Genomic DNA, 27,358 nt, shown 5'->3' on the forward strand with positions numbered 1-27,358 from the left:
TTAATTCATAAAATTTCACGTCTATTTCATGATAGAAGCCATCAAAGTAAAGCATGAGGAATAAAAACATTTTATCTGTGTATTCAGGATCACACACAAGTTACCTTTACAGTTCAATTTACTATATATAGAAATCATTTGGGTTTTATAGTCTCAATTAAATTTTGAACTGAGATTACAATATCATATAAAAAGATTTTACATTAGTCATTCTTAAGCATTCCAAATTGAAATACATAGGTTTAACTTTAGATTTATGGCAAACAGTCTTCAAATACAATACAGACACACTCTTAAGTTTACCTATCACTCACATGTATATTTGCAACTTTGGGCTGTTTTACATACAACCGATCTCCTATGCAGATGGCAACATTCCTATGCCACAAAGCGCAAGCCTATACAGTCAAGCCAAGGACTCAAGTTGTACCATCCTTTTAAAGAAAGTTTTGGCATTTCTGGACCACAACAATGCATAATGAGGAGGAGGAAAGGAACAACTCCTCCTCGTTAGTTTAAAGTTACATGGTAGCTTGGAATTTTGAATAAAACCCCTTATTACACCTTGGAAAAAGTCCAGGGCAACCAGATTGACAATGGACTGGGGTTCTTGGTTCTTTTTATAATTAACAGAACCCATGACATTCAAATGGGCAATAGTCAAATCAAAATAGTAAGCACCTACTGGTTTAGATTGAAATTAAGAGATTCATGATCAATTTCTTTCCACCTTGGAATCAAAGTGGGAAAACCAGCTATTTAAGTGCATCCCAAATCACTCCTGTGTAGCACAGGTAGAATTTTCTGTCCATTGGCACCAAAGTGAAGTCACATCTCTTCTTGGGGACAGAAACTCCACTTGTGAACACAGAGTGAGGAAAAGGGACCCCTGTAGTTGTCTCATTACTACTGTGATTCTGAGACCGAGGACTACCACACCAGCAGTGGACACAGCAAACCCCTGCCAAAGCGTCAGGTTAGTGACGCTGACTCCCTCCCCACCAAGCAAGCTTTAGCACGGAGAGGATTACAAGGCTCAACAAATGGGAAGTAACAAGAAACTAAAGGACTAGCTTCAAACCAATAGGAAAAACCCCTCCAATTTGATACCACTGCAAGCGAGAAATTGAAGAAAGTGTGCTTCACTACCCCGAAGCCCTTGCGTTTAACTGTGCAAAGGGCATGGGGAGTCTGGAAATAGACATAGCCCTTCTGTAAGGTTAGGGTTCTGCAGTCCTCCGCAGTCTCATCCCCTTCCCACCAAGTTGTCAGTGTTTAATAAAATCTTCTCTATCGGCCGAAAGATTCCCTAAAGTACTCTATGCATCCTATCTATACAGAAACACCTATCATTATTACAAGTGATTTATGCAGGGTCAACATTTTTGGTGTTAAAACTGTTAAAACATCATGCTTACTGCAGTCAGCTCCATAATAAATCTCAACTTCACAACAACTTACCCAACACTTACTTAAATTACTAATTAAATAACTAAAAGTGTAGTGAGCCAAAGCAAACTGAAATGGGCTGTAAAGAAAACTAACCCTCAGAACAGACCACACCCAACTACTTCAGAACTACCTTTGCTAGCTAGCCCCTTTCCCAAAGTTTTAGCCTGAAAAACAGTAAAATCTACACAAAGTTTTATTGCAATCATACAAGGGTTACATTAGGTCAAATACAACAAATACTATGATGCAATTTTACATTTATTAAACTACAGTTCAAAGCACAAATTTACACATTCTAAATACACTAAACGTATCTAATGAAGTCACACTGGTCTTCCACTCACAGGTGATATATCTGGGTGAAAGACATCAACTTTACATGACTTTTTTAACAGGAATCCTTATTATAAAAACTGTGTACTTGTATGTAAACGATTTGATGGGGAACCCAATTAATGGGCTTCCATCTCCACTAAGTCATCCATTTTGTTGCATATTTTATTTTAAACGCTTAAGGGGTAGGTCAAACTGATAAGTTTAAATCTGGATACATTATCTAAATGCCCCATTACCCCAATGAATTATAGATGAAGGCTGATTTTGTCTGGTCCCAAATAGCTATTACCATGAATTTGTTTCCAATTAACAGAATAAAGATTGACTGAAATTTTCCCACACTGGAATGTAGACCAGACAAGCTTAACCTGCGACTTCAGATCTAAAGAAGCGTCAGTGCCTGCTTAAGCCTCAGTGGGAAAGCTGTCTTCTTGGCTCAGCTGAATGCAAGAGGGGGCAAAGAAGAAGGTTCTCATCGTTGCATCTGAGGTGATCCCAGCATCCTGCATCTCATACCTGTGTTAACAAGACACAACAAAAGCAGGGATTCTGAGTATTTACTACAAGGGTACACAACAACAAAACAGGTAACAGTCCTTCCTCAAAGACGATCTGATTCTGGGCTAGGAAGGTGGCTGCTACAGTGCCTGCCATGGAAGCCTGACAGTAAGTTAATCTTAGAAAGAGCTGGTGGAGGATCTCAGAGTTCAAGGCCAGCCTGGTCTACAGAGTGAGTTCCAGGACAGCCAGGATTGTGTAACAAGAAAAAGCAAACTATCACCTGTGTCTGTCCCAGTGTGACATTTACATGAAGCATTCTTTTGAGTGACTTTTTCATGTGACTTCACGTTATACATCTGTCTGTTATATAAGGCATCAGTAAATCGAAATGTCACTTCCAATATCCCATCTGCTGTTGAATAAATCGAAACCACCTTACCAGTCACTGAATGACATCATGTAATAAACAGCTGGCCTCTGAACATCGTTGAAAGCAGACGGCTCGTGGAAGCAATCTGCTCCCATGTTATCAAAGATCAGCCAGTCTCCCACATCCAGCTCCGGAAGAAGACAGCTCTCCACAATCTGATCAAGCTCATCACAGGATGGACCCCAAAGGCTGCTTGTAAACAGAGGCTCATCTTCCTTGTATTTCTGTGGACAAAGAAAACTCATCAGTCCTCTCCGGCACGGAGTCTGCAGGTGAATCAAAGGTAAGCTCAGTTTCTCAGATGTCATATCTGTGGGAGACTGGGGTCAGGCTTCAGTCTCAGTTGTTACTGTGAACTCCACAGCGAAAGAAAGAAACAAGAGACCAAAACGAATCCTAGGAATACACTCCAAAACACATAGTAATAGCCAAGGTTTAAGGAGGCAGGGCAGGATTCCTGGCGACTGAATCCAGGACATGCAAATGGGACTCTTGAGCAGAGCCAATGCATTGCCTTAAAAAGCTTTACAAAAAACAGTCTTTTAAAATAATTACAATGTCTTTCTTGTGTACGGTGTGTCTGTGTGTGCTCAGGAGTGCATGAAGGTCGGAGGACAGCCTGCATGGATCAGGGCCCGGGCTCCATGCCTTCACCCACTAAGCCACCTTAGCAGCTTGTCTTTTTTTTTTTTTTTTTTTTAACACTGCCAAAGACATTTTAGAAAAAGAAGCAAAGGAAAACAACTTACCTTGTGAACCTCTGGGATGGTATTCAAGTCCTCAGACAGTTTACTCGCGAAAGAACCATAAACACCATCATTCATGTGATACACGAAGGCTGGCTCATCACTCCCAGTTTTTCCTACTGAAACAACAGAAAAGAGGAAGTTTAACTTAAAACACAGCACACCTTACCAACACACGGCGGCTCTACTCTCCAAAGACTCAACCTCCATGCTTGGGTTTTAAATTCTGCCCTCCACAAAAATAAACCAGGGGTCCCTGGAGAAAATGGCTGGGAAGGACAATGGCCAGAACATCTAGATGTACCAGAGCGCAACTGTACTAAGGCCAGTTGTAGCATGCCGGCAACCCCCGCATCACACAGGAGAGACTCAGCTAAAAGACTTCCTAGCCAGCCTGTGCTTCCAGAGTAAGTCCTGGTTTCTAAGTAAATGAAAGCAAGCCCAGAGGCTGGAGAGATGGCTTGGCAGCTGAGCACGTAAGCTGTTCTCCCAGGACTCAAGTTCAATCCCCAGGACCCTTGAAGAGCAGCTCACAGCTGGCTATTCCTCCAGGCAGGGGGTCCCACACCCTAAGCCTCTCAGGCACCTATCCCACTTTATAGAAAACACACACACAAACCACACACACACACACACACACACACACACACACACACACACACACACACACACACACACACGGGTAAAAATCTTAAACAAGAAAACCCGTCAAAACAAAACGCAGTCAAGTACCCACCCACTAAGCCCAAATGTAACACCACCAACACGAGAACACACCACTCTCATGTGCTTCCTCATGTGATACACAGAGGAAACTACTTCAAACTCTGGAATGAACCCACCAAGACAAAGCATCAAAAACCACGCCAAAATAATCTTCCCTTCAGAAATGTCAGTAAAGAAATACAAAGGAGAGGGGTTGGAGAGATGGCTACTCATCCAGAGGATCTGGGTTCAATTCCCAGCATGCACATGGAGGCTCACAACTGTCTATAAATTCAGTTCCAGGAGAACTTCACACAGACATACAAATAGGCAAAACACTAATGCACATAAAATAAAAATGAGTAAAATTTAAAAAGAAATAAAAGGGAGAAAGAAATACATGTAATGCAGTCCTGGGCTAAAATCTAACAAAGAAAAAGAGGAAAAACAGTGAAGAATAGTAGCTGGGAAGTCAACTTTTCTATGCACTAAAAGATGATTGCATTTCTACAATGACAGAAGACAGTGCTGTTGGTTTGACTTAAAGGTAAATTTGAAGAGCACTTTGGCCCTGCAGCAAAGCACAAGACAGATTCTTCTTCTATCTGAGCCAAGAGGAATGCAATGGGAGTCACAATGAAACGGCTCACAGGGCAAGAATCACATGGAGTTCTATCTAAAGCATGAGACAAACTTTGTAACTCACCTCCAGAGGAAAATTGACCATTTTCAACAACTTTCTTAGCAATAATATTGACTGCAAGTGTAAACGCAGAAGACACATAGTAGCTTCCAGGTTCTGAAATTATCTGAATGCCAGATCCTTCAGGGAAGTAAACATCCAGCAGAGGACTGATAACATGATTAACCTACGGGTTTTAAATTACAGTAACATTTCAGTTTCAATACTGGGTATCACAGAAGTCTAGGTTGACTAAGGTAGCTAGTAACTACCTTACTTAAGAAAACTAAGCAATTCCAATTAAAGAACAATGAGCATAGATACTTAGCAGGTTTTATACAATCGAATATTTTTTGTTATTAAGCACAATAGCATTAATTAAAAAAATCAATTCTTAATACTGTGATTGCTGGCAGAAGAGTCAAATCTCAACTCAGTGTCTAGACACTACACAATGAAGGTAAGAGTGATATGCATCTTGCTACTGCAACCACAAACTTGGGAGTTCAGGTGACATCTAATACATAAAACACAACTCAAACAATACTTTTCGTGGACTATAGGTGTAGTTCAGTGGTGAACCCCTTGCCTAGCTTGTGTGAGATTGAGTTTGATGATTAGAACATCAATAAATCAACAAGTGACTGACTACTTTGTGATTTGATAGGGTTCATACATTTTCAAACTTTAAAGTGTGTCTAATTTCCTTTGTTTTCTTAGAAATTGTAAGACAGGTGTTACAACAGACTTTAGTTTATGCTGCCATAAAAATTCTGGTCTATGTACCCACCAATTATGTAGCCAAGAAAGCAGATTATCCCAATTTATCTAAGCCCTAAATAAATTTACCTCTTCCAACTGAATTTCAGTTCCTGTGAAGCCTCCACCGATGTCTAACATGTTCATTGTAAAGCCAAATTCTCCCTAGAGACAAAAAACCCATGTGTTTTCAAAGTGTAATGCATACAAATAAAATACTCTGACCTTGAGACCTTCTGTTTTCTTTACTTTTTTATCACTCAGTGATGGCCAACTGTACACGTATGTAGCCTGGCCTCAGACTGGCCCTCCTGCCTCAGCGTCCTGGGCCCTGTTACTAGCGGGCGTCGGCCACCACACTCAGCTTCTTGGGCTCTCACTAAAGCACAGATGAGAAGCCGCATCTCTGCCTCCTCATCCTTGCCTGTGCTCTCCTCCAGAGCAGCCACCTCACATCTCTACTTCAATCTTTTGCCTACGTAAACACAATGAAGCATTATTATGTAGAACCCACAATCTTTCTAGAAATAAAATCAGGAAGCCAGGTGTGGTGGTACTAGCATTTAATCCCAGAGGCAGAGGTAGGCAGATTTCTGAGTTCGAGGCCAGCCTGGTCTACAGAGGATAGCCAGGGCTACACAGAGAAACCCTGTCTTGAAAAACCAAACCCAACCCCGCTTACAGCCCCCTTAGTGCTAGTTTCGGGGCTCCAGCACCCATTCTGACCTTTGTGGACACCAGGCATGTGCACATACATGCACACATGAATGCATATATATATAAGCAGAACACATAAAAGCATGTGTAGGGGCTGGAGAGACAGCCCAGAGGCTAAGAAAACTGACTGCTCTTCCAGAGGACCTGAGTTCAATTCCAGGCAACCACATGGTGGCTCAAAACCATCCCTAATGAGATCTGGTGCCCTCTGCTGGCATGCAGACAGAAGACTGTATATACAATAAATAATTTAAAAAACAAAAAACAAAACAAACAAACAAAAAAAAACCCCAAAAAACAAAAAAGTCATGTGTGTAGCTGGGCGGTGGTGGCGCACGCCTTTAATACCAGCACTCAGGAGGCAGAGGCAGGTGGATCTTTGTGAGTTCAAGACCAGCCTGGTCTACAAGAGCTAGTTCCAGAGCAATGTCCAAAGCTACAGAGAAACCCTGTCTCAACCCCCATCCCCTAAAAAATAAAAAAATAAAAAACCATGTGTGTGTTATACTAATTTTAAACAGTAACTAGTTCATACTATTGAAAATGTCTCTGAAATGGCACCCTGGTTTAAAGAAAACAATTAGAGAACTTACAGCCATGTCAAACACACACCGGGCATCAGAGAGAGCATGGACGTACACCTGATACTCTTTGCAAGCACTTGAAACGTGAAATCTGAAAGAAATAAAGCAGGATTTAAAGCAGCGTGGCTCTGAAGCGCGCTCTGTGACTCCTTTAAGCTATCACTCAGTATGATGACACTACAGAGTTTTTCTTTTTCTTTTTTTGGTTTTTCGAGACAGGGTTTCTCTGTATTGTGTTGGAGGCTGTCCTGGAACTCACAGAGATCCGCCTGCCTCTGCCTCCTGAATGCTGGGATTACAGGCGTGCGCCACCAACGTCCAGCTTATTGAGTGTATTTTTAACTTTACCAAGTATTTGAAACAAGAGTAGAATTACCCAATGCTATGATACAACGTTTGGAAAACACCAAAAGTCTATTTTCACAAGTCAGGTATCAGTGACTGTGCTAGCTAGTTTTGTTTCTGTGTAAAATGACACAAACTAGCATTGCCTAGGAAAGGGGACCTCACGTGAGGACCTGCCTACATCACACTGGCATGTGCATTTTCTGTGGGGCACAGTCTAAGCCCGCGATGAGTGACTCCACTTATCTGGCTAGTATACAGGCAGGCAGAGCAGGCCAAGCACAGTGAGCCAGGAGGTATCCACCGTGCTCTCAGCTTCAGCTCGGCACCCAGGCCTTACGTTCCTACCAGCACTCTCCCTGATGGGCCTCTAAGTTAGATTACTCTTTTCCCAGGTGTCCACCATAGATAGCAACAGAACAATCACACTGCTCTCATTAGCTTAAATAAAGAGCGAGCTGGCCAGTAGCCAGGCAGGAAGAGGCTGGAACAACCCAACTGAGAAAATTCGGGATGAAGAAGGGCAGAGAAGCAAGATGGACATGTGGTAGGGGGTAGAGAAGAAATGGGGGTTAACTTAAGACATAAGCACTAGTTAGAAAAAGCCTGAGCTGGTCATTTAGAGTCCTGGATCTAAAGCGAGACTTGCTTTCTGTATCTGGAAAGAAACACCATAAATCAGACGGCATTACAAACCCCTTCAGTGGACACTGACTCACCTGACTACTCAACTAGAGTTCCTGACCAGCAGGGCTGGAGAGTGAGACTCTGCCCTAAACAAAACAAACCCTATGAAAACTAAGAGGATGAAGCCCAGTTTTCCCCCCGCTTTTGGATTTTAGCTACAGAGCTGGCCCTACACTCACGACTCCTTGCTTTCCTTCTCTAGTCCTGGGATCACATCACAGGCACCGCATACCTGACTTCAAACCTGACTGAATGAAATGCCAATGAGGGACCGAGAGGAAAAAATCCTTAGAAACAGACGAAATGAGACCTATGCCTTATAGGCCGAATGCCATTTTAACAAGCATTAAATTGTTACAAATTAAATTGGGAACAAACTCCCTTTCAAATTAAAGGATGATTTAGCTGGTGGTACTTGGTAAATTTTTTTTTAATTTATTTATTATGACAACATCTTGCCTCCATATATGTCTGCACGTCAGAAGGGGGCACCAGATCTCATTACTGACAGTTGTGAGCCACCATGTGGTTGCTGGGAATTGAACTCAGGACCTCTGGAAGAGCAGCCAGTGCTCTTAACCTCTGAGCCATCTCTCCAGCCCGGTACTTGGTAAATTAAAGCAGACAACTGCCATTCAGTCCAAACAGAGCTACATGGTCAGACTGCCTCAAAACCCTGAAAGAAAATCAGTAAGAGAAGATGGCGTAGAGATGGCGCATAGTGCAGTGACAAAGCCAAGGGCTGAGCCCAAGCCAGCAGACTTCATTACTGTGCTAGCTTGCCCTTTACAGGAAGAAGGAAAGGTAACCTGACGAACAGCATAGAAAATGCATCTTTACACGGGCAGTGCACGCCTTTAACCCCAGGCACTCGGGACAGAGGCAGGTACATCTTTCTGAGTTTGACGACAGTCCAGGCTACACAGGTGCACAGCTAGCTCCAAGACTACACAGAAAGACCCTGTCTAAAAAAGGCATGTTTATTCTTTTATGTACTAAAAAGCATATTATAAATACTCACTTAACCCCAATTATTTGGACATCAAGTTCCTTGGCACATTCCAAAAGATGCCTACAGTTCTTCAGTGTAGTGCCAAACTTCATGCTAGCATCTTCACCTCCAATATTCTCCTCTGTTGCAATATGTAGTAAGACCCTAAGAGAAGGGGAGATGATTGGGGCAGAGTTGGTTTACATCATCATCAGCACATGTGAAGCCTGAAGCTTGTAGGAAGTGTGTTGATTATGTTGCCAGTGCTCCCAAATCCATCGATGGATGAGTCAAGTGAACCTAATGAAAAACAATCCTGTATAGAGAAAAAACTAGCAATTAGGGCCTAAAGCATGACGCTTGCACGGATGGAATTTTGGAAAATGCAGCAAGTTAAAATTCTGCTGTTGCGGCAAGATTGTCAGTTGGGCTCTGTAATGAAAGATGACATTACTTCCAAATGAAGTCAATCAGTCTGAATCCACCAGAACAGCAATGCCATCAATGTCTTAATAGGTTTTAAAATTATCAAAGTTCCCAGCTTGTTCCAGGTAGTTAATCCTTAGCAAATTTCTCAAATCATAGGTTTCTTTCTTTCTTTTTTTTTTCTTTCAGTTTTTCAAGACAGGGTTTCTGTGTGGCTTTGGAGGCTGTCCTGGAACTAGCTCTTGTAGACCTCGATGGTCTCGAACTCAGAGATCTGCCTGCCTCTGCCTCCTGAGTGCTGGATTAAAGGCGTGCGCCACCAACGCCCGGCAAATCCTAGGTTTCTAATGGAAACACTAGGTCATTTTAGTCATTGTATGCATATCAACACCATCCCTGATTCATATCTAGTGATTTCTTTCTGAACCTCTTACAACTAAAGACAGATGATTTAAACTGACTAAACATTACCAGTAGTTAAGCAATGATCAGATGCTAAAAAGCTACAAATGAATAAATGCCGTCTGTAAGGCTCTTCCCAAGGAGTTTGATGAATGCCAGAAAGCAAGACTCAATTGATAAACACAAATTATTTCCTTACAGTTAGAATCAGCTGTCAAATGGTACCAACTAAGCCAAAGCTTGTCTCCTGCAGGTCATAGGGCAGATCTCTTTCAGAGAAGCAAGTGCCTCTCTATACTTTCCCCCAAAGGCCTTTATCCAAAGGGTTTCAAGGTAATAACTGCCTGAATACCACGAAAGCCACCAAGTCAGACCAGTGGTTCTTAACCTTCCTAATGCTGAAACCCTTTAATACAGTTAGTTCCTCGTGTTGTAGTGACTTCAATTATAAATTAATATCATTGCTTTTTCACAACTGTAATGTTACTACTGCTATGAATCAGTGTGAATATCTGTATCTCCCGATAGTCTTAGGGGACCTGTGTAAGCTTGACACTCCCCGAAGGGTCACAACCCATAGGTTGAGTTAGACAAAAGATACATAAACATAGCTATGAACTTAATTTGATGAACACACTAAATTTTCTTCCATGAGTTAAGAAGTCATATCCTAGAATGTTTCACTGTATCTCAATTCCATAAAAAGGATCAAAAGTAGGCAGAAACTAAAATGCTGTTAGCATTTTTCATAAATCCTAAATAAGGGTAAGTTACAATACATGCCACTGGCCCTGCCATTAATACTGCCCCTTCTCCAGGGGAAAAACTCTAATACTAATTAGCAACAATATTTTCAAGTATACACTTACTTGGCATTTGGATGATTCCTTGCAATTTTCTTTAATTCAATTTCATTGTCACATGTCATGATATTTATTCCAACTTTTGCAGCATATTTTATCTGAGACACTTGTTTACAAGGACTTGTGTAAATGATGTTTTCTGGAGACACACCCAGTTCCTGCACTAGAGCCATTTCATTCTGTAAAAGATTTAACACTATCATGTTACAGTAAAGTTAATGACTTTTAGTACCTTCTCCCCTTTCCCCATTAATGCTCAGGCCTGAACCCAGGGCCACAGGCCTTCTAGACAGTTCCAGGTATGTTACCTTCTGGTAATGATACCCTACCATGTTCCTTAAAAAAGCAAACAGGAAGTGAGATAGCTCAGCAGGGGCACATGTCACCAAGTCTGATTGCCCAAAAGAGTCCAATCCTCTGAACCCACAAAGTACAACAAAAGTACCTGTCCCAGAGTTGTCCTGCACCACGGGAATTGCAAACTCCCACATAAATACAATCAGACTTAAAACAAGCACTTTACAGTGTGTTCATGTGTGGGGGGGGGGGGGCACTTGCACTCATGGTGGAGTGCAGTGTCCACAGAAGCCAAACCCACTGATCCCCTGGATGAGGTAGCTGTGGGCTGTGCTGGGTGTGGGTGTTAGCGATCAAACTGAGGTTTCTTTTTTTCTTTTCTTTTTCTTTTTTTGGTTTTTTTGAGACAGGGTTTCTCTGTATTGTTTTGGAGGCTGTCCTGGAACTCACTCTGTAGACCAGGCTGGCCTTGAACTCACAGAGATCCGCCTGCCTCTGCCTCCCGAGTGCTGGGACTAAAGGCGTGTGCCACCAACGCCCAGCCAAACTGAGGTTTCTATGCAAAAGCAGTATGCACCATTAACCATGACCTGCAGCCCACAACAACCTGTAACAGAGCAATCCCGTAGTTCACAAGCATGTCTGTTGTTAGAACTATCTTACAACAGGACTGGGTGTAGCTCAGGTTTTACGAAGGGTCTGCTTAATGAACATGGCTGACCCACAGAACCACATATTGCGTGTGGTAGCCCATGCCTGTCCCTAGCACCTGGGAGCTAGAGGCAAGAGGAGCAGAGACTCAGAGCCATCTTCAGCTACACAGGGAGTTTTAAGCCAAAGTACAGATCCTGTTTCAAAAGAAAAGTAAAAAAGAGAAACAGCCTAAGGAAAAAATTTTACTGTGAGACAGGGTTTCACACACCGCAGGTTGGCTCAAATTCACTATGCTGCTAAGACTAGCCTTGAAAATACATCTATCTCAGAAATCAAACATCGCAGCTGACTATAAAGAACACTGTCACTCTTGTGGGTTTTTATGTAAAAGCATAAAGCAAGGAATGTGACACATAATACATGTTACATAAAATTCAAATAAATCCATCTTTAAAAATTTTGAGCTGGCGTTGATGGCGCACACACCTTTAATCCCAGCACTCGGGAGGCAGAGGCAGGTGGATCTGTGAGTTCGAGACCAGCCTGGTCTACAGAACGAGTCCAGGATGGGCTCCAAAGCCACAGAGAAACCCTGTCTCAAAAAATGAAAAAAAATTTTTGATTAATAAGGAAGTTTCTCCAAAGTTCATTATAGTATACATAACATCCCTTTCATCAATACACCTGAAAACTTACTAGACAATCATCTAATGTCCACGGTGGATGTGGTTTAAAGAAAATGGCCCCTAAAGGGAGCAGCATTATTAGGAGGTGTGGTCTCACTGGAGGAAGTGTGCCACTGTGGAGGTGGGCTTTGAGGTGTCATAAACGATCAAGCCACTCCCAGTGAGAAAGTCCACTTTCTGCTGCCTTCTGATCAAGATGTAGCCAGCATCACGTCTGCCTCCGTGGACTAAACTTCTGAACTGTGAGCTGCCACTTCAGTGAAATTTTCTCTTTTAAAAAGAGTTGCCATGGTCTTGGTGTCTCTTCGCAGCAATAGAAACCCTAAAGACACTGTATGACATTTAAATAGTTATATAAAAACACAAGTATTGGGGCTGGAGAAATGGCTCAGCAGTTAAGCACACTGACTGTTCTTCCAAAAGTCCTGAGTTCAATTCCCGGCAACCACATGGTGGCTCCCAACCACCTTGAATGAGATCTGGTGCCCTCTGCTGGCATGCATACACAATAAATAAAACAACAACAAAAAACAAACATCAAACTTCTTGCACTGGTTCTGCTGGTGAGTGTAGCTAGGAGTTAGTAATTTTAAAATGCTATTAGTGGAAAAGAGAAATACTTACTTTGCTGGAACAAGCAAACCCAGTTCCGAGAGCTGCCAAGATCTCAAGTACAGCCGGAGTGGAGTTGCACTTCACCGTGTAAAATGGCTTTATCTGAGCCACCACGTTCTGCCACTGACTGTGCTTCCTCACGATCTTTCCAAGATCCCCCACAAAAAAAGCATTCTTCCCTGTCTATCAATGATAATAAGAGAGAGGGTTAAAAACCACTGGGAAAAAAGATGCATGGGAAAGAGTGTGCACACTGCACTTGATTAAGAAAGGGGGAATTGTCACTAAGTCCCCACAGCCAGATGGCGAACAGAGTGGACGACCGTGTTTCTGTCCAAACCTGACCTGAGATTTGGCACTTCCCACCTGTATGCTGAACAGCTGTTGTCTTCAGGATTTCCTCCCATCAACCACCCCAATGAGAAACAAGTGAATTTTGGTAGAAGACTTGGGCACGTGCAAAGGTACTTTTTTTGTTTGTTTGTTTGTTTGTTTTAAGACAGGGTTTTCTTTGTGTTAACAGTCCTGAATGCCCTAGAACTCACTCTGCAGACTAGGCTGGCATTAAAGTCAGATATCCACCTGCTTCTGCCTGCCCAGTGCTGGGATTACAGGTGTGTACCACCACCATCTGGCGCTTTTACTGAAAACTAGAGTAACTTTAGAACTCTTCAACATATTTGGAAAACACAAGAAATCTTACAAAGAAACAAAAATTTTGCCACTCTATTCACATAAGTAAATGGAGACAACCACATGACAAAATGAAAACAGATGACTTGTAACAGGGCTCTGTGGCAGTTTCCTGGGATAGTAGATAGTAGATAGTAACCGGAGTGAGTGATCAAACCCTATCAACACACACAGAAGGCATGACAATGAAAGCCCGATCATTTTATTACATCAACGTCTGAGAACCAAGTTTGGAAATAGGACTGCACACTTACCAGGGTATGTTCATAAACATAGTTATCAATAACATTTCCAAGGTTTGTTCCTTCATCCAACAGGCCCACGGAGTAGTTCGCATCGTCAATAAATCCTTTCATCTCAGCCGTATTCCACAAAGCCGAAAGTCATAAACCAGGAAAAACAAGAGACGGGCCACCAAGCCTATGTCTGGGTCCTTAGAATATGCAACAAACTGTCAAAATAGAAGTTAGATCCAAACCTGCATTATTTCAATAATTAAAACATGATGTACTCAGTGAGTCACTAAATTGTTGAGTGTAATTTTACGAGGAACACTGGACTCTTCATACTACTTTAAAAGTACACTAAATGAAGTTGGGGAGATGCCTGAGTCAGTAATGTGCCTACCATCTAGTAAGCATTAGGACCTGAACTCATATCCCCATGATGAATGCCATGTATGACAGTAGATGCAAGCAATCTGAAAGCGGGGAGGCAGTCAATCTAGCTATGGTGAGCTGTTTAGTGAGAGTTTATCTCAAACAGACAAAGTAGGCAATGATGAGTAAGACAGACGTTGACGTCTGACCTACACAGCCATGTGTGCCCCCCCACACAAAGGCCAGGTACACAGGTACATAATTCCAGAGACAGGAGGGACCAAGAGTTCAAGGGTAGCCTTGTCTACTTAAAATTCCTATCTACCATTATTACCACATAAATAGATAAAAAACTCAAGTTCAATGTAACTTAGTAAAAAGATAATCCCACACGTCATATGACCTAACAGGGTAAGTATAGATACTTGTAGTCACTGTGAGTTCCAGTATAGCCAAAGCTATGTGGAGAGACCCTGTTTCAAATAAAAAATACAGACATTTGTATGCTAATAAAATTCTAGACAGATGGGCTTGGTTGCCAGAGTGCTGAGATTGCTGAGTCTTAGGCTGGCCCAGACGATATAAAGCGACAGTCTCATACACGCGTGCACGCACAGTAGGTAAAAGAACAGTGGCAGGTGGGGACTCTGCAACTATGTGAGCTGTAATCTCAAGTTACAACAGAATTCTCACAGCAACACAGGCCACTCAGAAGGTTGTGACTTGGTGAGATTATTCCAGCACGCACCAAACCCCGGGTTTGAGTGATGTCACTTACACTTAGTAAGTTCTCAAATAGTTGTTGTGATTCTAACAAATCCCAGCATGGAGGTGACAGCAGCAGGATCCTAAGTTCAAGTTCTTTCTCAACCACACAAGGAGTGCAGTCAGCCCTGTCTAAATAAAACCCGTACAATCTGTGCACATGAACGCACGAGTGCTCTCTTAAAACCCAACTGTCCAAAATGCAAACCTAAGTAAGCTTTGTGGTGAAGCACACCTATACCCTCAGCTCTTGGGAATCCAAGGCAGGGGCATTCCTGCTAGTCTGAGGACAGGTAGGAGTACACAGTAGGTTTTGGGCCAGCAAAATGCATTTTATTTTCATAAAACGAAAGTCCTAATTGGAATAAGCCAGGTACTGTATATGAACTTTGCTATATTACACAGCCTAGGTGGCCCCAATTATGGGGCTGCGTATCGTGATCTAAGAGCTGAGACTTCCTTGTTGAATTTCACTGCTAAAATGACAGCATCAACACAGTACACTAATGATGGAAGACCGCTGCCACCCCCAAACCGCCTTGCTTCCCCACTGTCCCTACCCCCGCCTACTTTCTGTAGATGCCCCCCACAGACCCTCTCCACAGAGAAGGGATCTTCAGTACTTGCCATCAGAATTGCCACTCCCCTTTGCTGATGTAAGGGATGCCCAGTTTCCTGCTGGCTACAAACCACATCCCCATTCAGTGGGAAAGTGGCACAAAGACCACTAGTTATAATAAACTAACAACAGTGCTTAACAGTCTGCCTACCTGCAATCTAACATGGAGAATGTAGCTGTCGCGTGACTTACACAACAGCCCCTCCAATTCCTAAGAGACTGGCCTAGCTGTGACAGATGGACAGAGGCTGGTGGGTTGCAAGTACCCGTGGCTCTGAATGAAGCTAAAGTAGGGTGTCCATGCGTGGAGAAGGACCTTCGTCCTGAGTTAGGAGTCTAAAGGCACTGTGTGTCTTGTGTAATAAAACCATTTGGTGGCCCTTCACACGGCGGTGATTACCAGGCAGACAGCCTTTCCTTCTGCTGCTCCCCACCTTGGGTGCCAGCTGGTTATCCTGCACATACTCTCACTCCATTCTGTAGGTCCTCAGCTGCTTGACTACACCAGAATCAACTGCTCACAGAATCAACAAGCTGCAGCATTAGTGACATTTCATGAAAACACAAACATTCAGTTTAAACTTGGAAGGCACTAACCATCATTTCCAAGGTAACTATATTCAGCTAAATAAATAGCCCTCTTTTGCTATGATAAAGACTAAAAACCAAGGATGATGTTTTTTTTATCAAGAGTTCATCTGCATAAGATGCAAGTCATACAGTGTAGAGAAATCACAGCCTAGACATTCTCTAAAGGATGCTGGGTGTTACACTAGGACTGGAATCAATCTGTTCATTGAGACTGGACATTTTAGGTGAAGAATTGACACTATTTTTTTAAACAGTGTAACTCCAGCTAGAACACCATCTTTATGGATGTAACCAACCAGGCACTAAGAGCAACAGAATGAACGTTACTCCACCAAAGAGATGAACACCAAGGTAAATACCAGAAGAGTAAGGGTAAGGAACTTTCAAGTTTATACATCACTTGCCACTTGATTGTCAAACAGCCAACACACACGCTTAGGGGAAGGAGTCAGAGACGATTGTACAATTAACAAGCAGCACATCTATCCTCTCCAATCTTAAAGACTGTTAAGGAGGCTGAGCCTGCAGCCTTATCCCACAAGTAACTGATTACTCAGCTCTAACTACTGTTAAAAGTTACATGCTAGGTCCAGAAAAACTCAATTCTCTAAAGAATACACTACAGGAGAACAAGTCAACAAACTCAAGCCATTCTTGGGCTGGGGGTGTGGGGGTGGGTACAGGACTAGGATCTATACTTCTCAGTCAGTAGAGTTTGCCTAGCATGCCTAAGGCTCAGATTCAATCCCTGGCCCAGCGTAAACAGGGCAGGGCAGCACACACCCATAATCCAGTACTATGGAGAGGCAGGATTGGGCGTTTAAAGTAATTGCTGGCTACACAGTAACTTGGAGGATAGCGCGGGCAGCATGAGACACTGTCTTTAAAGAGTCATTCGGCAGCTCAGTATTTTAAACAAGGAGAGGGATTAAGTAGAGTCTCGGTACCCTGAGCTCTTATCTTTCCTACCCCCACCACGCCATATCTCATTGAAGGAGCCCTAAAACTCAGTTTGAAGACTCCAGGAGCGCTTTCCATTGTGACTTCACTTGTACACCCATCTGTACCTGCAAGGACGCACACATACCCACACGTGGAGGTCCAAGGACAACCTGCGTGAGTCAGTTGTCTCTTTCCACCACCACGGATTCTGAAAGACAACTTTCTTCATTTTAGCAAGACTCCACTCTCATAAAAGACAAAATTTTTTGTTTAAAAAGAAAAAAAGTGTTTTTGTTTTTAAGAGGTATTAACAATGTTAAAGCCAGATATAACAGAGCACACCTTTAATCCCAGCAATTGGGAGGCAGAGGCAGGCAGATCTGTGAGTTCAAGGCCAGCCTGAACGGTCTCAAAAACCAACAAACAAAATAAATGTTCATGTGGTGACGGGACATGGGAATGGTTCATACCACATGTCAAAATGTCCAAGTTAACCCACCCCCAAGAAGCTGTTTCCCAGCACACAGACTTGCTGTATGAGACTGCTCTAAGTGTTACATCAAGCGAGCAGAGGGCACATAAGTGAAACTCAGAAGCCATAACCACTACTGAGAAGCACTCTCCAGTCACCACCACGTTGAAAGCTACTTTTAGCAACTAAAAGCCTCTATTAATGTTTGACTGAATGACAGCTCATTTAGAGTTGCTGAAATCACAACACTACTTTTTCAAATAATTTCCTTTTGGACTCATGACTGGAAAAAAAATGTAACTGTGTAACACTCTTATTTACACTTGTATGTTGGTATTTTGATAATACATTTTCCATGAAGAAGCTGCCAAACAAAAGAGAGTGGCTCTGAGGAACCACACATTGTTCTCTGGAGTCTTATACGAGGTGGCTGAGTCCTCGGTAACGCTGTGGCAGCTGGGCACTTGCCTTGTTACACACCTGCTACAAAGGCGTCTATAGTTGATTGCACTTCAGAAGAAACTGATACATCTTTCATATAATCACAAGATAACTCTGGCAGCAACAGCCCACTTGATTGACACCAGGATGGATGAATGAGAGTCTTGGGTTTCTGAAGAAGACCTCCCTGGAAGCAGAACAGGGAGAGCTGAAAGGTTCAGAGTACTGTTCCAGACCCCTAATCAGGAAGCTCAGCCTCAGTAAGGGCCAGCCACTTTTCAACAGGACCACCACTCACTACAAATGACAACAATGTATTTTCAAATGTTTACTACTACAGTCACTGGAAAGCCTAACTACAAGCATGTCTACTTTACTTCATGGAGGCACTGGATGGCCCAGCACTCAGTGTCAAAGTATACAAGGCTGTCTAAGCCCCTCTTCTCTGTATCCCACCTGTAACAGAAAATGCTACTTACCACACAGGTAAACTCCGGAAGTAACGGACTAAAAGCCACTAGAAGAGGCTTCTAAAGGATGCCTGGCACTGTAATGCCCTCCAGGAAGCTATGTACTGAGGATGGTAGTAACTGAGATGCTCCAATGGGTGGTGAGAGATCACAGTACTTTTGCTATTAACAGACCCCAAAACAGCATGCACAGGTACTCATGGTATCCAGAACAGGCTTGCCCTCAACACACAGTAACTAACTGAAAATGGTCATCAGCCAACCAAGTTATCTAGTGTTTACATTTTCACTCTCCTAACACAGCACCTCGTTCTTTATGAGTGATTAATTTTCTGGTAAACGTAAGCAGGGGGAAGCCCTAAACCAAATCCCCCAAACAAGATCTGTGGTGACGCTTTGTGCTCTAACAAAGCTTGCCTGGAGAGCAGAGTGCAGAACCAGCACTAGTTAGCCACACTGGCTGGGCCGTGGTGACTCACACTTTAGTCCCAAAACTGGGAGTGGAGACACAACACAAGGGGGCAGAGTCAGCTCTCTCGTCCATTCAGTCTGAGGATTTCGTAGAGGTAGTAACTTTAGTGGCTGGCCACTTCTCTGATCGTTCAGCTTTCACCGCTAATATCTGACCAACTAGATCTGCACTACATCAGCTCAGTAAAAAACGAATGGTGAAACAGACACACTGACAGTCACCATCGCTTCCTGCCCCCAACTGTCCTCTGCAATAAATCTAAGAACCACTCAATCCCCTCTGAAACTGGAGCTGTCAGATGATGAGGTACACGCCTCTAATTCCAGCACTTAGGCTACAATCTGGAGCTCAGAATCAGTCTTACAGACCTCAACTTTGTTTTAAATTTCAGTGGGCTAGGGGAGACTGACATTGTGTGAGAACACCTTGTTTCCAGATAATGGAATGGACTAGCTTAAACTTAATAGTTGATTCAAAACCTTCTGAAACCAGGGGTGGTGATACATGCCTGTAATTCCAATACTTGGGAGTCTGAAGCCGATTCAGTGATTCCCAGGCAAGCCTGGGCTACCATAGTGATTCCCCCCACCCCAAACACACACAAAAGACTAAGGAGAAAAGAAAGCCATCCTGATGCCCAATCCTAGAGCCTACAATACCTGCACAAAAATTCCAATGGAGTACTGAACACAGCTCAAATAAAGTTCATAAAGCCACATAATTCACAACGCTATGAGGAATTTCCATCAAGGTCAATGTTTTAAGTTCTCCCAATAGTTTCCCAATGCTATACTGCTCCCCAAAAGATTACTCCTAGGATCCCAATGTCCAGTGATACAAACTATTATACACAAAGATACTGTGTTTCTGAGAGGTACTACATTTATTATTCTAGTGAAACCCTGAAACAATGTTTCTCTGAACTTACTAACTTGTCAAATTTCAGAGCAGACATGTAGTAGATATTAGTTATTATGTAACGCTCTACAAGAGATTGAGTCAGCTCTTTGTAAACATAGTATTTCTACAGTAAAATTCAAGAACTAAATACACACACAAAAAAAATAACTTCAAGTCAGAACCAAGCATTGGTGGCACATGCCTTTAATCCCAGCACCTCTGAGTCCCAGGTTAGCCTGGTCTACAAAGTGAATTCCAGGATAGCCAGGGTTGTTACAGAGAAACCCTGTCTCAAAAAAGCCAACTTGGGAGACCATTTTGATAAATCAAAAGGAGAACAGATTAAAATGAGTAGAAATTAGGTATGTGACTTGGAAATAACTTGGTAGCAAGTATGCTATTAAGTGGCAAATGAACCACCTGGTTAAACAATGGAGATTATGATTCAGGTTATTGAATTCTCACAATTATCATTATCCACACCAATATAAGTAATACATAAATCAAAGCAAAATTAATGTGCCTACTCAGGATCAAAAGGAAGTCTAAGCAAGGTTTGGTGGGCCAGGCCTATAATCTCAGCAATTGAGAAGCAAATGAGTCTCTGACCCTCTCCATCTCCCAAGTGCTCAGACTGTAGGTGTGTTCTAAAACTATGTCTGGCTCTAGGACAACCATTTTTACTTAACAGAATCTATCTTACCATCAAAATGAAGAAACTGCTTTGACCGCTCAGTTTTCCTGATATCTTTATTGTAAAAGGAATACTTTACAAGTACACTGCAAGGAGTTATAAGCTGGGCAGGAGCTTGGAAACTATCCCTCCTGAGGTTTTTCTAGTGCTGTGTCTGCCCATGTGAAACTAATTTAAGTTTCTAAACCCAAATTCAATTCCACGAAATCTAGAGAGGGAATTTTCAATTCCTACAATGCATCTATTATTTTGTATATGCAGGTCATATGTGCACACAGGTAAATTTCAAGTGTTAATTCCTCAGGGATTGTCTACATTTCCAAATAGGACCTCTCTTTGAGCCAGGAGCTTATCAAGCAGGCTCGCCTGGCTGGTGTGTCCCAGGGCTGGCCATGTGGGTGTATACCCTCAATCATAGCACTCAGAAGCAGAGGCAGGTGGATGTCTGTGAATTCGAGGCCAGCCTGGTCTACAGAGCAAGTACCAGGACAGGCTCCAACACAATACAGAGAGAAACCCTGTCTCGAAAAACAAATGAAAGAATGAGAATAATAGATAGAAAAGACCTCTCAAATTTAAACTACAGTTTACTGAGCAATTTCATTTTGTACAGTGGTAAATATCTTGAAATAATCCACGCACAGAATATCAAGTAGCCAAAAACTATCCTTGGCTATTTGGAATGAGGCATGCTGGGAGTCTCAGATATCATCTTTCAGAAAAGGCCTGAAAACCATTGGTTTCTATAAATTTAGTAGATTAAACCATCCTCCCCCCCAAAAAAACCCTAAAAACCAAAAAACTCAACTGGCAAAATCATCACCAGGACAACAAGAACTAAAACCACTTTTACACTCATGCTTTACCCAGGGGACTGACAAGATGGCTCCCAGGTGACAGCACTTGCTCTGCATCTGAGCCCTGGAAGCCACGTGGTGGAAAGAGAGCACAAAGACCTACAAAGCTGTCCCCTCACTTCCCACACACTCTTTCTGGCACAAATAGAAACAAGCAAACACATACAGGTGCTTGTGTGTGCACGTACGTACACACACACACACACACACACACACTAAAGGGAGTGTTGTTTAAAGATACCTTTGATGCAGGGGAATGTTAACTCAGTGCAGGACAAGTGTAGCCTAGAGGAAGTCCTGGATTCAATTAAGTCTTCTGACTCTTCTGATTCAGCAGAGACTTACACTACACCTACTAAGTAAATGACTGAATATGGTAAATGATATCCTGAAGTCTAAACCACTCTCCATATTATATTAAAACCCAGACTAGCACAATGTAATTTTTTTTTACTTACATGGATGTGCATATGTATATCTGTGTATGAGCACGAGTACAGGTACCAGAGGCCAAAATGGGACGGCAGAGCCTCTGAAGCTGGAACTAAGGGCAGTTGTGAACACCGGGAACCAAACTGGGTCCTCTACAAGAGCAGCAAGTGCTCTTCACCACCACAGACCCCCGTACAATCTCCTAATACAATTAATACAGTACTGTCGTCTAACTTACAAGAGATCCTATCAAGCTGGGTGGTGGTGGCGCACGCCTTTAATCCCAGCACTTGGGAGGCAGAGGCAGGCGGATCTCTGTGAGTTCGAGGCCAGCCTGGTCTACAGAGGGAGTTCCAGGACAGCCTCCAAAACAATACACAGAAACCCTGTTTCGAAAAACCACCACCACCACCAACAAAAGAGATCCTATCGGTAAACAATGCGCACAACCCTACCAGTCACACCTGTAACTACTTTCTAACTCAGTAAGTCTCTAAGGGTCTGAAGAGGCAGACGTAATTCTCAATTCTGAAGACTACTGAAGCAGGACTCCAATTGTAGTAAAACCCTAGGCAGGAAGGTACTTACATGGACAAGTTAGGAGATGGAACCCCCCTATCATCAGCTAGGTTCCCAAGGTGGCTCCGCGTTGAAGTCGAACTGCTCTCTATACAGCACTTCTCCTAGGCCTTCTGGGTAGTTGTATACTCGGTCAGAAAGCTCGCCCTAAAGAATAAACAAGAGCTCTGTTTTAGGTTGTGCTTCAGACAGGTTAATGAAAGTGACTTATTAGGTTAAGTTTTAGTTTCTAATAGTGTTCTAGTCAAGGGACATTCCATCTGTGCATGGTACCGTCTACTTGCAATACCCAAGCAGGATGATTACTTTTGAGTTCAAGGCCAGCCCACGTCCTATAGCAAGGTCCTGTCTTAAAAATGACAAAAGTGAGCCGGGCGTTGGTGGCGCACGCCTTTAATCCCAGCACTCGGGAGGCAGAGGCAGGTGGATCTCTGTGAGTTCGAGACCAGCCTGGACTACCAAGCGAGTTCCAGGACAGCCTCCAAAGCCACAGAGAAACCCTGTCTCGAAAAAACAAAAAACAAAAAAACAAAAAAAAAAGACAAAAGTGTCTTTAAATGCATAATGTTCTGGCACAGTCATGGAAGCATCTGGAACACCTTTTTGGTTAAGTTCACAAATTATCCTTTGCTACAAATTTCTTCTACAACACTAAGAAGCTTTATGAACTAAGCTGGACATGGAGGTATACACCTGTGATCCCAGCACCTGTGGGGACAAAGGGACCAGGAACCAGGAGTTCAAGGTCATCCTTTATCAAAAACAAGAGTCTGAACCAGCTTGGAAGACACGAGACAGTTCTCAAAAAGAAAAACAACTTGAAAGGCTCCAGGCCGGGCAAGTCTGCAAAGTTTTACTCCTATCCAACCCAGCTACATCTATTTTATCATCACCCAGAAGCAAACATGAAGCTTGGCATACTACAAAAAGGTGCTAAATGGGCTTTAGAAATAAATGGTCACCCCTATAATGGTTTGCCCGAATGGAATTAGATTTAGATATTATATACACCCAACTCATTTGTGCTTCAATGCTTACTACTTTAAAGTACTAGAGCCTGATTCTATTTTCTAAGAAGTAGGAAGAAGGGAACCAGAAATTAATGAAACTGTGTACAAGACCAAGAGTTTATAGGTTCCCAGAAGTACTCCATGAATACCTAAGACTATCTTACCTAAACCATGATCTAGGCAACTTTGAACAAAATAAAAATGTACTGCCCAGTGAGGAAAAATGAGCACTCTTAAAAACATTCATGGCTGCTGAATGAGAGAGCTCGTATCTGACTTGTAAAAAATGAGTGGCCCAGAGCTGTAATCCCCAGACTTGAGGAGGAGAGATCAGGAGTTGAGGACTAGCTTCAACTGTATATGGAGTCGAAAGCTAGTCTAGGTTACCCAAGATGTTGTCTCAAGATTCCAAATAAAATACTGACCTATAAATTTTTTTGCTGCAGTGCTGTGTATTGAACTCACAGCCATCATGGATGCTGGCACTTGACCAATGAGCTATATTCCCAGGTTTTAATCTACAAACTTTCAGAGTCTTCAAATACCTAGTCCTAAAAACCAAATTGTGCTTGAATCAGGCCATTCTTAACTATCCTAAGAAATAGAACAATTATCCTGAACGAGACATTATTCATCTTTCCTGTTCTATTCACAGCTATTTAGAGACTTATGGCAACCCAAGATAAATGCTGTGAAACACTGAGGACATTAAACTTTAGATATTCACAAATGTTCTTCAGTGACAATCTAATCTTACTCACTTAACAGAGCAACTACTAGGGAATAAAGACTCTCTAATTCCAAACACATTTTAGTAGACACTTGCCAGGCAATGGTGGTGCAAGCCTTTAATCCCAGCACTCGAGAAGGGAGAGGCAGGCTGAGTTCCACCTAATCCTAACCCTGAGTTCTAGGACAGCCAGGGCTACACAGAGAAATCCTGTTTTGAAAGACAAAAAGGCTTTATGTTCTCATTTATAATGATTTGTGTAAATTAGGAGGTGGAGATAGACTGGAAGGCCCTGCAGCCTCAAGCTGGCCCTGGAACTCTTCCTGGGGTGGTGGTGGGGTGGGTAAGGACCATTGACATCCCCTGCCTCCTTTCCCAAGTGCTAGGTCAAACAAATGCTAGGGTCCCCTATTCACCTGGTTAACTGGGAGCTGGGAGATCCACCCAGGGTTTGCAATTATAAGCAAGCACTTGACTAAGCTACAAACCCAGCTCCACCTTCTTCCTCCTCCCCCCTCCTCTTCTGAGGGGGCTTCTCTGTGTAACAGCTCTGACTGTCCTGGAACTCTCTAGGTAGACCAGAACTGCCTCTGTGCCACAAAAGAGTGCACATCAATCGTGCATTTAATTCTTTGATTTAAAAAACAAAACAGCCGGGCGTTGGTGGTGCACGCCTTTAATCCCAGCATTCGGGAGGCAGAGGCAGGCGGATCTCTGTGAGTTCGAGACCAGCCTGGACTACCAAGCGAGTTCCAGGGCAGCCTCCAAAGCCACAGAGAAACCTTGTCTCAAAAAACCAAAAAAAAATAATAATAATAATAAAATAAAAAACAAAACAACAAAAGGGAGACCAGATAGGCCTCTACAGGAGCTTTATGGTGTCAGCAATGTTCTACATGTTCATTTATAGAGCTGTTTCTCCTCCCCTCTTTGGACACAGGATTTTGCTATTATGTGGCCAAGGCTGGCTTCAAAAACTTCCTGGAATTACATGTGCAACTCTCTGCATCACTCACGTCTTTGTTAAAACTCATCACAGAAGCCAGGCTGGTCTTAACCTGGCTGAGGAGGGAGGTAAATCAGCAATCCGAGATCAGTGTGGGCTACAAGTGAGCCCGTGTCTCAAACAAACAACTCATCAAGCAAGACAAGTAAGACATGAGCATTTTACTGCCAATCTTGAAAGAGTATGGAGCTGGATTTAATGTAAGGAAATACTAAAGTTGTAGCTGTTGCAGTTCTGATGTTTGTAACACAGATTAGTAAAATGGCCGGAAGGGAAGACTATATATATACATACATATACACATATATATCACAATGCTTAGCTGGGGGCTCTAAGACTGACAGGCCGCTCTGATTTCTTTTGTTAGGAATCATATTAAGACCTTGGGAGAGAAATAAATCGATTACTTGATGTATCTTTATCATCTACAATTTTATGTAAACATTCTTTCCTACATTAGTGTCCGAACGCCTCAGACCTTACGGGCATGACCAGTACAAGCATGTCCCCCTGCGTCAGACCTATTTCTGCCCGGCTAGTTCAGTCCACATAATCCTTCCCCGGGGAACTCAGGAAGGGCAAAGTTAATCAGCTCTCGCCCAGACTGGGCGGTAAAACCCAGCAGAGAGCACAGGGCAACCTAACGTATCCACCACGACACCGAGTTCCATCTGTTCCCACACCCTGGGGCTGTAAACGGCATCCCCGGCCGCTGTCGCTTGGGCAGAAACGCGTTCAAGAGACAGGACACGGTTAAAGGCACGTCTTGGCCACCAACGACTTCGGGCTGCGCACTCCAGTCCTGGGGGAGCGGCCAACAACCGACCCTTCGCCCTCGTTCTGGCCCGCGATCGCGCCGAGGACCAGAAAGCGAAGCCACGGTGACTAATCCCCGGGCTCCGGGAGGTGACTGGGGTAAGCGAAAGCCACTTGGCCCAATCAGGAGCGCCGCAGGGGCGGGGCGGCAGCGCCGAGGTTTCCAGAAGGGGCCAAAGGCCTAAGCCGCCTCGCTACTTGACACCCGGGCTTCCCCGCCGCCGGGCCCCGGGTGAGGTCAACTTTCCTCCGCCAGAGGGGGGAGAGCGCGCAATCCGCACCCCCCGCCCCCCCAAGCCACCTCCGCCCGCAAGAATCCAGCCTCCTCCCAGCTGTCACCAGATGCCGGCTCCGGGCCCGCCCCGCTCCATTCATAACCCGGCGCCCCGGCTGGTCCGCCGGCCGGCCGGCCGCCACTCGGCATCACGGTCCCCCCGCGGGCACCGAGACCCGGGAGCGAGCCAGGAGGAGAGCGGCGGGGACCCCCCCGGGGGCAGCCGCTGGGGGCCCCCTCCCCGGAACCAGCAATGCACCACGGGAGCGGGGTGGGGGCCGCACGCCGCCGGGAAGGCACGGCGACCCCCGGCCCTGCACGCCCGCCCGCCCGTCCCGCCCCGCTCCCCACGCGCACACGCCCCCCCTCGCCCAACCGCGGCTGCCCGGCGGGCGCCCAGGGGCGCGAGGTGCGAGCCAGCGCCGGGGCCCCGGCCGGGTGAGCAGCCGCCGCCGGCCGCCATGTTCCAGGCCGCCCGCCCGCCCGCCCGCCGGCTGCGGGGCACTGCGGGGAGGACGGCGTGGCCCGGCCGAGCGACCAGAGCGAGCCGAGCGTGCGAGCCCGACCTTTCCTCTCCTCCCTCCCCCCCCCCGCCGCCCCCGGCGCCGGCTCGGCCCGGTTACTCACGTGAGATAACGGCCCAAAGAGTCGGGTGAAGCGTCTTCTCTTTTTCGGCGGAATTTTTAAAGAGGGATGTGGTTACCTTGAGCAGAAAGACCCAAGGCGGCCTGGGCCATAGGCTGCGGGGACGACGCGGGGGGAAACGCGCGGCGCCGACACCAGCTGAGCGGCAGTGGCGGCGGCGGCCGGACCGGAGGAAACGGGGCGGCGCGAGGGGGGTCGAGAGGCGCCAAGCGAGCGGGGAGACGGGGGCCTCAGGCTCGCCACACCCGCGGGGCAGCCGAGCAGAGAGAGGACGAGGAGGAGGAGAGCCGAGCGGGCGACAGCCGCGGAGGGAAAGAGAGAAAGAGAGAGGGGAGAGCGAGCGACAGACGAGAGAGAGAGAGACGAACGGAAACTCGGCGGCCGCGAGCAGAGCCAAAGAGTGTGGGAAGGCGGCGCCGGCGACGCCGGTATTTATAGTCGGGGGGCGGGGCCAGTGACGTCACAGACGGCCC

The 27,358-nt window shown here is 44.5% G+C and overlaps 1 protein-coding gene across 3 annotated transcripts; it reads right to left on the minus strand.

Annotated features, from left to right (window-relative positions):
- Azin1 (antizyme inhibitor 1) lies at positions 1 to 27,321 on the minus strand. 3 transcript variants are annotated; one of them, XM_040730314.1, is made up of 13 exons: positions 26,868 to 27,319; positions 22,414 to 22,551; positions 18,040 to 18,187; positions 13,826 to 14,022; positions 12,888 to 13,061; positions 10,633 to 10,805; positions 8,966 to 9,100; positions 6,922 to 7,003; positions 5,702 to 5,776; positions 4,877 to 5,039; positions 3,469 to 3,584; positions 2,729 to 2,943; positions 1 to 2,304 (listed from the first exon to the last, which is right to left on the minus strand). In XM_040730314.1, the coding sequence occupies exons 4-13, from the start codon at positions 13,925 to 13,927 to the stop codon at positions 2,193 to 2,195; spliced, it is 1,347 nt and encodes a 448-aa protein (XP_040586248.1). In that variant the 5' UTR covers positions 13,928 to 14,022; positions 18,040 to 18,187; positions 22,414 to 22,551; positions 26,868 to 27,319; the 3' UTR covers positions 1 to 2,192. The 3 variants fall into 3 exon arrangements, with proteins under 3 accessions (XP_040586248.1, XP_040586250.1, XP_040586247.1); XM_040730316.1 differs by lacking the exon at positions 18,040 to 18,187 and having other exon boundaries at positions 3,469 to 3,581; positions 26,868 to 27,321; XM_040730313.1 differs by lacking the exon at positions 18,040 to 18,187 and having other exon boundaries at positions 26,868 to 27,318.
- Between the last annotated feature and the right edge of the window lie 37 nt (positions 27,322 to 27,358).

The sequence above is a fragment of the Mesocricetus auratus genome, unplaced genomic scaffold (genome assembly GCF_017639785.1).
Source record: "Mesocricetus auratus isolate SY011 unplaced genomic scaffold, BCM_Maur_2.0 Super-Scaffold_100023, whole genome shotgun sequence".
NCBI classification, from domain to species: Eukaryota; Metazoa; Chordata; class Mammalia; order Rodentia; family Cricetidae; genus Mesocricetus; species Mesocricetus auratus.

Coding starts and splice junctions, on each gene's coding strand:
- Azin1 (XM_040730314.1), bottom strand. CDS start 13,927: ATGAAAGGATTTATTGACGATGCGAACTACTCCGTGGGCCTGTTGGAT. Junction 9,101..10,632: donor AGGAATCATCCAAATGCCAA/GTAAGTGTATAC, acceptor CCCTTCTCTTAG/GGTCTTACTACATATTGCAA. Junction 2,305..2,728: donor ATGATGTCATTCAGTGACTG/GTAAGGTGGTTT, acceptor TTGTTAACACAG/GTATGAGATGCAGGATGCTG.